Below are 12,555 nucleotides of genomic sequence, written 5' to 3' on the forward strand. Positions count from 1 at the left end.
GTTTTCTTATTCTGAGTCTTGTACGTTTTGGGTTGTATCATATTCTGGAATTCTGTTAATACTTAATATGCATAGATTTAAAAAAAAAATCAGGTTCACACACAAATTCACAGCTGTGGTTATGTACAGACTAAACATGACATGCTACAAATGCTTGAATAAAACTCCTCAGCTGGTGTACTGCCTTCATGTTTTACATCTCCATGCCTTCGCACTCCAAATGCAAATAAATGTTACCAGGGAAAGGGATTTCCTTCCTTCAAATTTCAGTGTGTGTCTTCTTAATTCCTTTGTCCTTGTCTGACCTGGCAGCAAAAGGAAGCCAACCATATGACTTCACTATACCTGCTTGCTCCACTTGTACAGGTTAGGCACTGTATGTTTTCTTAGAGGAACAGGTGGGAAAGATGGTTATCTCTTTATCTCTTAGTTTCAACATTGAGAGAAAGGCAATAACTGAGTTTAGAAGATTCTAGCTGGTCCCAAAAGCTATATTTTATTTTTGCTATATAAATTAGACCCAGGTATGAGCACTTCTGGCCTTGAAACCAAATGGCAGAGTACAGCTTTCATCCATGTGCCTGGTTTGCATCTGTCAAAGCTGGGCTTGAAACATCCATTTTTCTGTAAGCAGAAAAAGAGGTCACAGGGAAAGATTTTTTTGGCACTATTTGTCTTTGTTTCTCTGCTGTAAGGTTTTTATTTTTACAAATTAGGCCTGTGATGGAAGGACTTGACAGAATCTGTGCTTGTCCTATGCAAGCCAGGTTTTTGTGTGGTTGAGCATGTGGGCAGCTGACACTTCTGAATATGGGAACGGAGCCTGGAGCTCTGCTGAAATAGCTGTGTGAACAATAGCAGCTGCTGCAGCTCTTGGCATGGCAATACAAGCTACAATTGCAGCCGTGACAGCAATTGAAACCGCAGGAAAAGCCAGGAACACTTTCCGGCTGCACGCTCAATGACTACCTTCATATGGCTCCTTATTAGAGCAGATGGATACTTAAAATCCAAAGAAGTGTGGACCACCAAGGTGATGATACCCTCCTGATCTGATTCCCAACTGCGTGGTGTGTGAAGGGTTGGGCTCTAGCAGAGATCAACAGAATGCCTCATGTTCTTAATGGGCTTGCAGAGAGGAATCTCCCAACGCTGTATCAGCTCATGGGACTTGGTATTGTGTATGGTTCAGGTTTGTAAACTGAAATAACACAGTGACTGACTGGAAAGCAGCTTTGTAGAGAAGAGTTGAGTGTCCTGGTAGACAATGTTAACAGTAAACTAGCAAAGCTGGCCAGCGGCATCCTGGACTGCATTAGGAGGACTGCTGGCAGCAGGTCAGGATAGGTGACCCTTCCCTTGCTCAGCACTAGTGAGAGTCTTCTGAAGTGCTGGGCTGCCCAGTACAAGGGAGGCATGGACATACTGGAACAAGTTCTATTGAGGGTCAGCAAAGGTGATTAAGGGACTAGAGCTCTTCTGTTGTAATAAGAAGAGGCCAAGAGCTGGGACTCCTCAGTCTTGAGAAGGCTGCAGGGGATCTTGCCAATGTTTAAAAGTACCTTATGAGAGGGAGTAAATAGCATGGAGCCAGACTCTTCTCAGGACAAAAAAGAAACAAGCACAAATTGAAATACAAGAAGCACAAGAAAAATCTTTGTCACTGCAAGGTAGGTCAAACACTGGAACAGACTGATCAGGAAAGCTGTGGTGTCTATTATTGGAGATACTCAGAACTCAACTGGACAAGGTGCTGAGCAGTTTGCTCTGACCAGGAGCATTTAGATGATCTCTAAAGGTCCCTGCTAACCTCCACCTCTAAGTGATCCTACAACACTGCAACCTAGTAGCAAAGAGTCATTTTGCTCTCCATCTTGACTAAGGACATGCTCCATGTTACGGAATGATAGTTTGTGAAAGAACAATGTAGAAGGCCCCAAGGGAAATGCCTGGTATATTGGGAAACTAGCTGGAAGGTGGAAATGCATCTCATAGAGTAAATTGGTCTATGCGACCAAAGCTTTCTGATTTCTTGATGGCTAGGCAGGCAGTGACTAGGACACTAAGAAAGCACTGCAGTAGAAGAGGAGTCCCAGGAAGAGTCTTACAGGAACTGTTGATCATTCACCAAAGAAACTTCCAGCAAAAACTCCTTTTCTGGTCTCATGGAAAGAGAAGAGAGCTGCAATGCACACACCTCCATCAAAGGAAAATAAAGTCTCAATGCAAAGTCTGGGAAGTGTCTCAAGTTTAACTTTGGGTCACTTTTAAGAGAAGACTTCTCCAGGAAACAATAACCTTGGTTGTGGGAGAACTACCACTTAGAGAAGATTAATTTTGAACTCAGGGGTTCAATTCAGTGGGTACCAAGCTGAGTTCAGGAGTAATGGAAATTTCCCAAAGATTAGTCCTTAGGCAAAATAAGAAAATGAACATATCAAATTGTAATGCTTTAGACAGAAGACAAATTGAAGATTAGTCTCTTGATCTGCACCTGTTCTTCATCCAATAACTTTACACAAACATACCCTGATAGGGCATTCCTGTGGTGTTTTCCAACAAAATGATATTAACTCTGAGAGTACAATTATTAACTGATGTCCAGCAGTAATGCAAATGGGTTTTATCTTTTCATTCTTTACTTGACAGCTCTTTCAGGTTGTGCTGCGCTTCTCCCTGTTCTGGCTTCATAACGGAAGTTTTTAGTTTCAGACTTGTTTCATGACCTTTGAAGGCTATCTCTTCCCTCTATTCTGGTACTTCTTGGGGAATTTCCAAGAATCAACCATTTAAAATATCATTAAATAAGGACAAATGTGTCACAGTTCTAGGATTCTCCTACTGGTATACGTTTCTCTATAAAACTCTATTTTCAGAATTACTTAAATGTTGCTATTGCAGTTTACATGTATATTGGCAAAATGTTGGCACGTACAGTCTCTATTTGAAGACTGCAAAAGTTTATTTTCATTCTAATCTCTTCTTTCCTTTTGAATTGCATAGTGAGTAGGGCTGGCCACAACGCTGGATTGAAAGATCAGGAACACTCTAAAGGTAGGGTTTTAGTTAGGTCATTGTCTTCTCATGTGTTTTGCTCAAGAAATTGTAACCAGAACACTGTGATGATATAGGCATTCAGGCTCCAATGAGCTTCAGGGATGAGCAACTATTTGCTGGACAATGATTTTTGAAGACTACCTTTCTTATAACTTTCATCCTCTTAGTTGAGTCCCCAGAGCCCCAGCTGTTGCCTTTCATAGGGAATAACGACACATAGCTTTGTCTTTTTGTCAAGTTCTGAGTGGGCTACAATTCCCTAGTACAACTATGGGACAGTAAGTAGTCCTAACAAATAATCTTTGTAGATTCACAGAATGGCTTGTGTGCCCACAGATTCTTGTGCGCCCACTTTTCAAGCATGTCCAGATCCCTCTGGATGCTGTCCCTCCCTTGTATTGTGTCAACACAGGTTGCTCTGAAAGTAATGCCTCTTGTTTATTTCCATGGAAAACAACCACAAAGAGCACAATAACACTGTTTGACAAAGCAAATTCTCAGCTACAAAAAACTATTTTTCAACACAGCCACCACCATTAGCTATGCACTTTTGCCAGCAATGAACAAGAGCCTGCATGCTATGCTTTTTATAATCTGCACCAGCAGTAGCAACCCACTGCCACTATCACCACCACAGAAACGCACCACCCACCGCCTCGCTGTGCTCACACCCACTCTTTGGTCTCCATAACATTCAGCAAGCGTTGAAGAATGCCAGTGGGTGCAATGTTTTCCGCACGAAGAAATTCAATGACACACCTTTGCCTCATACGCACTTCCGTGTTAGATGCCGCCCTGTCAGAGCGCCCCTCTGCTGCCATCTATCACACGACAACAAAACATAACGGGATATGGGCGGGAAGGTTCAGCACCTACCGCCATACCACCACCACCACCCGCCTCTGAACACAAACCGGGAAGCACGCTCCCCGGGAAAGCCTGAGGTCACAGCCCACGCATGCGGGAAGGAAGGGAAGGGTGGGCTCGTTCCCTCTTCCGCGCAGGCGCACTCGTACTCGCAGAGAGACGGGCTCTGGGGTGTCTCCGCCCGAGTGCGCCTGCGCCGTCCGCCCAGGGGCCGATGGGTGTTGTTGTGGGTCGGCGTGGAAGCACGTGAAGAGCGCAACGTCATCATAAACACTCGGGCAACATGGCGGCGCCTCCGAGCGGCAAGGTAACGAGCGCTACCGCGGGGCTGCCGCTGCCGCCTCCTCGTCTCTCGGAGGCCGTGCTGGGTTCGTCTGCGTTCGAGCGGGGTGGGTAGGGGCTGCTGGGCCTCTGCGTGGCTCCAAGGGCCTTTCCTCCGCGAGGAGGGGCCTGGCGGTGCCGGGAGGCCGCGGGCTCTCCGCGCGGCGGGCGCCCAGCGGGTCGCTGCGTGGCACTCGGGCTCTCCCGCCCTGCGTGTGCCCGCTCGCAGCGCTGTCAGACCGCCCGGGTTGCTCACGTCGCCGTTCCTAAATGGAGGGGGGTTTGGGGATGAAGCGGAGCTCGATGAGGTGGAGCCCAAGGGCTGGGCAGCGCTCGGATGTCCACTCTGCCCTGAGGTCCTCGGGGGAGGGTTTTGCTAGGGAAATGCGTATTTCTCTTGTCCTGCGGAGAGGGTGTGGGGGGACTGGTTTAGTCGGGCAGCTTTACCACATCCTCTGTTACAGCTCCTACGTGTCGTACACAAATCCTTAACTGCTGTTAGGCGTTCAAGATGTAATATAGCTGATCTGGGCTGAGCTGCTGGCCGTTTCCAGATATGCCAATTGAGTTTTCAGTTATGTGGGGGAAAAAACAAACAAACAAACAAACAAAAAAAAAAAACAGCTGCTATTATGTTTCTTCTCCACTCAGTCCTGAAAATGAAATAGATTGCTTTTTATTCAAGGCCTTAACACTGGGATCTTCATCTTATTAAAAAACATCTTCCCTAAAAGTCTGAAAAATCAATTTTGAAATCTTGCTGCTTGTTAAAATCCAGCTTAAATGGAACTTCTAATTTTGCCCATTTACAGTTCAGTAGTTTATTGGATGCTGATGAGTATTTTCATTTTGCATCATTTTTCACATAGATTTTCATCAAGAACTTATTCATTAAGCTTTTTGTAAAGGCAGCTTTATTATCATAGTTATCAATGATGCTTTTGGGCTTTTGTTCGTAACTTAATGTGTATTTGTTGTTCATTTAACAAAAAGTCAGTTTGCCGAACATTTACATTGTTTTACATTACAACTTTTACATTACAGCAGCGACAACTTTTACAACTTTTACATTACAATCTCTACATTGTTGCAGAACTCTGTTCAGTTATTCCATGTTCGCAGTTACGTGTTAACGCCACTTATAATTCAACATTCTTCCTGTTCTTCATGTAGTTTAATTATGGTATCTTGGTAAAGAGAAAGCTCTTGAAACAGAGAACAAAGTGACAGTTGTGTTTTCTAAAATTTCAGGAAGTGGGTGGTGTGTGCACATTCATCCTTCGGGAGCTCTGCCACCTGTGTGTTGCACTTCTGCTTGCTTGCTTGGATGCTATACTCATTTGATCACTCAGGGATTTGATTTAGCAAGCTGGAAAAAAATACAGAAAAAGATGCATTTATTTTTGTCTGGGTTAGTTTTTCGTTGATTTATAGATATCACGGGGTCACAAGTTGCTTCTTTGGATGGCAGCAGGATTCTGGGTGGCCTCACAAACTCATGAAACTTCACTCCAGATGGAATAAGCACAGTGTGACTTGGTATTCTCACATAGGGCATTCTGCATTTTGGTGTATTTCGAAACAGTGAGGGTCCTAAATGAATTCTGCTTTTCCTTCTGGCTGTGCAGTGTTTTAATGATGTACTTCGGGTGATAAATGTTTGGGAGAGAGAGTAGTGGGTGTTAGCTTGTGGAGTGCTGTAGTCTCATTTGGCAGAGCTCCTTGCACAGTAACCTGAAAGCAATGTATTTTATTGTGTAAATGATTTTTTGAAAAATATTACCCAAGATAATTCCATGAAGTGATGTATTAAAGAGCTGTGATAGCTTGCCTTTCAGATTTCATGAAATCTTCTCTCAGCAAACCATATCAGGTTGAGGCTTTTATTTTATTTTCACCCCATGTGGTTTCCCCTTCTGTCATGGTTGTTTTTTTTCTGTTCAGTTTTATATCCCAGACATCATTAATAGCGGTGGATTCACAACTTGGTTATTTCATATTATCTCCTTTTTTTGTTGTTGTTCTGTGGTTTCTGTTTCATAACATTAATGTGGTATGAACTATAAGTATAGTTACCTCATGCAACTGTATGTACTGCTTTCCCTAGATTCCTTTTTGTTCCTTCTTTTTACTGTGAAGGTTTTTTTCAGTGTTTTTCCCCGTACAGTTAACGCAGTTCCAGGAAACTTAATGCTGTTGATTTCTGGAGCCCTAACTTGTTCTTTGCTAATGAGCGTTTTGTGCTAGAACAGTGTGGACTTCTTTTTGCCTTTTCTTAGGGATTGCATTTTTTTACTGCAAGTAAAATGTCAGTAAGGTCTTCTGTTTTCAGAGCTTTTGGCTTTGTTCATGAAAGCAGGTGTATTATCTCTTTTTGTTGCTTAGTTATTTTCCTTATTTGAGAGAAGAGTTTCTGGGCCAACTCTCACCCTTATAATGGAGATCTGTTTTAGAAAATGAGGTAGAGAGTTGTTTGTGGGGAGAAGTATAAATTTAGCCTGTCAGTGTATAGGCTATTATTACAGCTGGTCTAAAGACAGTAATGATTTTTGTTTCATGTTCTTGGAGTTGAGTCTGTCTTCAGCATATGGGCTGTTAGATCTTTCTCAAATTACCAGCTGACGCATGGGCTGTTGGAGAAGTTATTTGTCATTTGCTCGTGTCCTTGCTCTTCAAGTTGAAGTTGGGTCTAAGCTCAGATATTTGGCCAGTGTAGTTTTTGCAATTAGAAGTGTTCAAGTAGCACTGTAGGTATTACTAAACAGTAATGTAAATGCTGTAATGTGTGTATGGAGGTGACGTCATTGAGATTTTTTCGTAGCCAGGATTGACAAAGAGATCTACAGCACAGTCTTGCGAAACTTAACTGCTGTAGAGTGGGGAACTTTTCTTATGCTATGTGTTTCCCATTGTTGCGAGCTTTCTCGTGTTCATCACAACATGAATATTTGTATTTTGTTTTCATTTCCCCACTTGGAAACTGGTTGTAAGAGTTTTACACTTCTAAGACTAGCAGAGCGAGAAATTTTACTGTCTTAGGAAACAGGTTGAGCCATAGACTCAGCCAACAAGATGCGCGAGGATATGGTTTTATCCACTTACTGAACTCAGGTATCTTCTTAGATATCTTCTTTGTAGGAAAGGACTATGTTGATCCATTGATCAACAATTGCAGAGTACTCAAGTATGGTGGTGTCTGGTGACTGGAAGTAGACTGATGTGGCAGTGCCCAGTGCTGTGCCTGGTGATGGCTGAGCAATGTTAATAAGCCCTGGGGAAGGCTCAGCTTTTCCAAAGAGGGAGGTGGAAATTAAAGCAGCATGATATAGGTTTGTAAATTGAGATCTATTTTTTCTAACTTAAAGATCAGCTCTGAACTATGGTATTATACTTTGTTGATGTAAGTTAGAACAGCCACTGACTAAATTGAATTTATTTTATTTGCCTGTAGTGGTTTCCTTACTGTTGCATCTTTTATTCTGTTTACCTTCTGTAAAGAGGTACCTTTTGTAATAGCATTTGTAAAATAAGATGCTAATCAGCTGCTATATCTGTTGTTAATGCTGGCAGGCAGACCCATTTTTCCTTAATTGGTAGTCTGTGGAGCATTCAGACTTTTACTCAGTCACTTTCTTGTGAGCATGCCTGCTTGCTGCTTCAGCTGTTGAATCCACAATGAGATCTTCTACCTGATGTTATAATATGAGGCAAAAATGTAGAAAAGTTGTTAGAATCTGGATTTGCACAGTGCCACAATTGCTCAGTGATCTGAAGTGGCTGGTTCACCCTATAAGTGCTGCATGGTGAGTCTGTCATAAGCTGGATGGTGTCTTGGAAGAGTGATTGAGGCCCTGATTTGTAATTTCTGGCAGAGAAGGAGAATGTGTGTAAGGATATGGGAAGAGAGTATGAAGTGTCTGAAAGATAGGACTAGCAGGAGAGTTGCACAGCTGCTCCACTTTCTCAAATGTCTGGTGTTGGACAAATTGGTGGTGTATGACAGAGAGGTAAGAGACGGAATGTAAGGTGTGAACAGTGAGTGCATGATAGCATAGTCACAGAGTGGTTTGGGTTGGAGGGCACCTTAAAAGACCATCCAGTTCCAACCCTGCCTGCCACGGGCAGGGCTGCCACCCACTGGATCAGGCTGCCCAGGGCCCCATCCAGCCTGGCCTTGAACACCTCCAGGGATGATGGAGTATCCACAGCTTCTCTGGGCAACCTGTGCCAGTGCCTTACCACCTTCTGAGTAAAGGTTTTTTCTTATATCTAACCTAAACTTACCCTCTTCTAGGCTAAAGCCAATATCCCTTGTCCTATCACTACACTCCTTGATAAAGCATCCCCCTCTGTGTTTCCTGTAGACCACTTTTAGGTACTGGAAGGCTGTGATGAGGTCACCCTTGAGACTTCTCCAGGTTGAACAAGCCCAGCTCCCTCAGCCTGTCTCCATAGGTGAGGTGCTCCAGCCCTCTGATCATCTTTCATGGCCTTGTCCAGACCCACTCAACAGCTCTATGTCTTTTTTTTGTGCTGGGACCCCCAGGCCTGGACGCAACTCTCCAGATGGGGCTTTATGAGGGCAGAGTTAAGGGGAACAATTCCCTCCCTTGCCCTGCTGTTTGCCCCTGTTTTGATACAGCCCAGGATACATTTGGCTTCTGGTCTGCAAATGTACATTGCTGGCTCATATCAATTAGTAGTGTCCAGCACAAACAGGATAGGTATTAATGAGTGGGAAGGTCAGGACCACCTGCTCTGAGCTCTCCTGTTGCCTACACCTCACTGTCTTTGGGTGCAGTGTTGTCAGTCTCTCACTAGTTGGTTGCACAAAGCCATAAATTGCCATCAAATGACAAGTGTTTAATCTAGAACGTTTGCTTGTGGTCTAGCATGTATTGTAATTGTTGATGTGCTGTGGTGAAGGCCTTCTGATGTATGTCTCTGACAATAAAATGCAACAAATGTTACCCGTTGGCTCCTCATCATATGCAGCATAATGAGCTGGTGATAGGAATTTTCCACGCTGCATCCTTCAGTATAAGAACAATACCAGCTGTATACAAGGATAACAGCAGGACTTCAGATAGTTATTCTGCTGGCCATGGAATATAAATGCTTGAACAGGTTTCCATATCCTGAACTAGCATTGTGCATGTTGTGTCCTGGAACAGTGCAGAGGAGGCTGCTCCTCAGGGGATGTTTTTTTTTTTTTTTTAACTGAGCTGGCGTTGGACCTCTTCCTTCTGTTTTCTGGTCAGTGGTAAACTGCCATTGCACAGCTTTCCTGAATTTTGTGCAGTGGTTCCTTGTTTTTACAGACCCTCTGTCAGTTTAGTTGGTAGAATAGCCGCTGTCTCCACATGGCACAGAGTTGTTAATGACTGACTGGAATGAATTGTGAATGCCATATCTTTCTTCAAATAAGATACCTTATTGCATCTTCTGTGCTTTTGTCTGTGTGCGACTCAACCTCGTTTCTTCAGTGTTTTGTTGGTTTAAAAAAATCACCTCCTTAAGCTCAGTTGTATTAAGTATTTGATAACAGAAGAAATACATACAAAATTAGACCTGTTACTGGATAAGAATAAAGCCTGACAGCTCAGCCTTGAGAGGTTTTTTTTTGGGGGGGGGGGGAGGGTAATGATAGGAATGAAATAAACTGCCCTGTGGAAAGGGCTCTGTTTTGCAGATATCGTCTAAACTTCTGAGCAGGTTCCAAGTTCCTCGATTTCATCATGTGTTGTAGCAGAGGTGGATCGGTTCTGCAGAGCAATGTAGAATCTTCCAGTTAGGTGATTACTGTCAACACTGGGAGATGTTAATGGGTGAAAAAGCATATAAACATTAATTATTAGACTGGTAGTAGTAGAGCTGTTTTGATGGCATGGAATAACTGGTGTAATATATTAGATTGAGGAGGCGTACTTTATTATACTTAGCGAAGTTATTGGCAGAAATGCACAGCTACCAGAATAACTCCAAAGAAGAGTTTTATCTGGAGCAGCTGTCCCAGTGATTGATGACTTCAGTTCGTACTTCTAATTGTGGTAATAGATCAGGTTCAAATACTGGAAGGTACAATGTAAATAATGTCTAAAGTTGCAGTGTTTAAACAGAGACTGAATTTCAGAGCAGGTATTTGTTAGAAATAGAGGGAGGATCTAATTTATTTCTTTGGTAGAAAAAAAAAAACCTGTAATAGAGAAAAGGTAAGAAGACTTCCAATATTTGGAAGAGAACTTAATAGTGTTGCCATTAATCCTTCAAGCAGGAGATCAGACTAAGTGATCTCATCAGCTCCTAAAAGCAATATTTCTGTGATTAAATCTGACACTATTTTTTTTTCCTTCATTAAAGTGAGGAGAAACTAGAGAAGCAAGTATACAGCAGAAAGGACAAGTAAACTGAATTTTATTGATATTTTTAAGCTCTGTTTTTTATAGCTAGGTAAGCTTACGCACTTGAACTTTTAGCTTACTGGCCTGATTGCAAACATGATGATTTTAAAAATCTGATGAGTGTTCAGTAAAAGAGATACTGATATTTTAGTACTAAAGAAGTGTAGTCTCTCTCTTTGAGTAAATAAATTGTTTTATTTTGCCTTTAAAAATATGTATTTCTTAAGGCAGTATTTGCTGCTTAGTTTGAAAAACTACCATTATCATAGAAAATTACTGACACTTTGTATGCGTTTCACTTCTGCAAAATCTTACCTTGGCATGTTAGGGACTTTTCACTCTAGAAGACTTGTTTAAAAAGGACTTGTTTACATTGTTTATAGAGCAGAATTCTCTGAGGATTGTCACCTTCGGACATATTTTTGTGAACACTTAAATGCAGAAGTTAGGTGATGAGCAGCGCATAGTCCTGTGGACCTCTCTTACTGACTTGCATATTCTAGCTTTGAAATGGAACCTTTGCTACTCATGCTGAGTGTGGGGCCATTTTTTAGTTTAAGTTTAGGTTATCAATTCAACGTGCTTAAATAGCAAGTGGTGGAAAGGTGAGCTATGTAAGAAAGTCTTCTAATATTTTAAATGCCATGTAGTGCTTTCATATGAACCTCTGTCTGCTAATTAAATAAATACTGAATGTTGGATGCATTTTTTGTGACTTTCTGACAAAGTAATAACAGCTTCTGTATTGGTTAGAGAATAAATGTAATCAGTCCTAGTTTCTGTTGTTTCTTGATAGATGTGAGAATCTTAGAAGGGGAGAAAAAAGGGAGATAAAAATGTAAGAAGCTTCAGGCGTTCACTTCAACCTATGCAGGTGAATCAAAATGATAATGAATAATGATTTGTCTCCTATTTCATTATACTCTTTGTTTTAGGTTTTGTATGAGCAAGATGGAGTGTTCATTCATCCGTCCTGTGGAAAAAATGATGATCAGGACAACTTCATATCAGGAGTACTACGTGTCATAGAAAAGGTATTTGCACAGTACAGTTACAGAAGCTTCTTATATTTGTTGGCCAAGCATATAATGTGTTTGATAAATCTTAAATGTCTTCTTAGGTATTGGATTTCATTAGTGAATGAGTATTGCATAGTTTTTGACATCTTCATCATTTATATATATAGTGTAGGTTGCACCTGAATCATACTGTGAGTAAATAGGGGAATGTGTAATTTCGTATACAGATTTGTTGTTTGTATTGTAGGAAAATGAAGTAATAGTAGACTGGAGACCACAGGATGATACTTTGGATACTTCTAATATCCTCTGTGCAGGAAAGGTATGTTCGTTAGTTATGAATGTTCTTCATTCTGTTTTTCTAGGGATTTGATTTTGTGGGAATTTACGGGTAGGTGACCTCATAACTGGAGGCAAAATCTATATACGTGACTATCGTTGGCATTAATAGCTATACGTAGGAATATCGTGTGTGGACTACAGCCTGGTTCAGGTTGTGGGGATATGTGTTTTATGTATGCACATGAAATAAAGGAGAACTAACTCATTAACAAAGACCAAATGAGTATAAGCCAATCACAGTCACCAATCTCCCTGCATCTATTTTGTTGGATTATGGTGATTCATTCTTCATAATTAGACTCAAAGCAGAGAGACACTGTTCTAATGCAAAATATTTGAAGTCTATTAAAGTTCTAAGATCCAGTGGTTAAGCAGTGTTAAGAGGATGTGATACAGCAGGAAGATGAAATTTTTATGTTTAAATAAAGTTTTGTGTTGCTGGAGTCTGTGAAAGAGGCTTGGATATTTTAGCACCATGTTGAATTCAAGTAAAACCTTTTTTTCTTCTTAGTTGTCATAAATAAGAATTTCCTGTGTTGAATTGTGTG

The 12,555-nt window shown here is 41.6% G+C and overlaps 1 protein-coding gene across 1 annotated transcript in view; it reads left to right on the forward strand.

Moving 5' to 3' along the window:
* The window catches only part of TBC1D15 (TBC1 domain family member 15), a 29,012-nt gene continuing 20,534 nt past the window's right edge, over nt 4,078–12,555 (forward strand). The window contains exons 1-3 of the mRNA XM_021385186.1: nt 4,078–4,231; nt 11,582–11,680; nt 11,913–11,987. Of these exons, the coding sequence (XP_021240861.1) occupies nt 4,208–4,231; nt 11,582–11,680; nt 11,913–11,987 (198 nt within the window). The 5' untranslated portion in view covers nt 4,078–4,207. The remainder of the gene's footprint in view (nt 4,232–11,581; nt 11,681–11,912; nt 11,988–12,555) is intronic.

Source organism: Numida meleagris, chromosome 1, assembly GCF_002078875.1.
Source record: "Numida meleagris isolate 19003 breed g44 Domestic line chromosome 1, NumMel1.0, whole genome shotgun sequence".
In the NCBI taxonomy this organism is placed as follows: Eukaryota; Metazoa; Chordata; class Aves; order Galliformes; family Numididae; genus Numida; species Numida meleagris.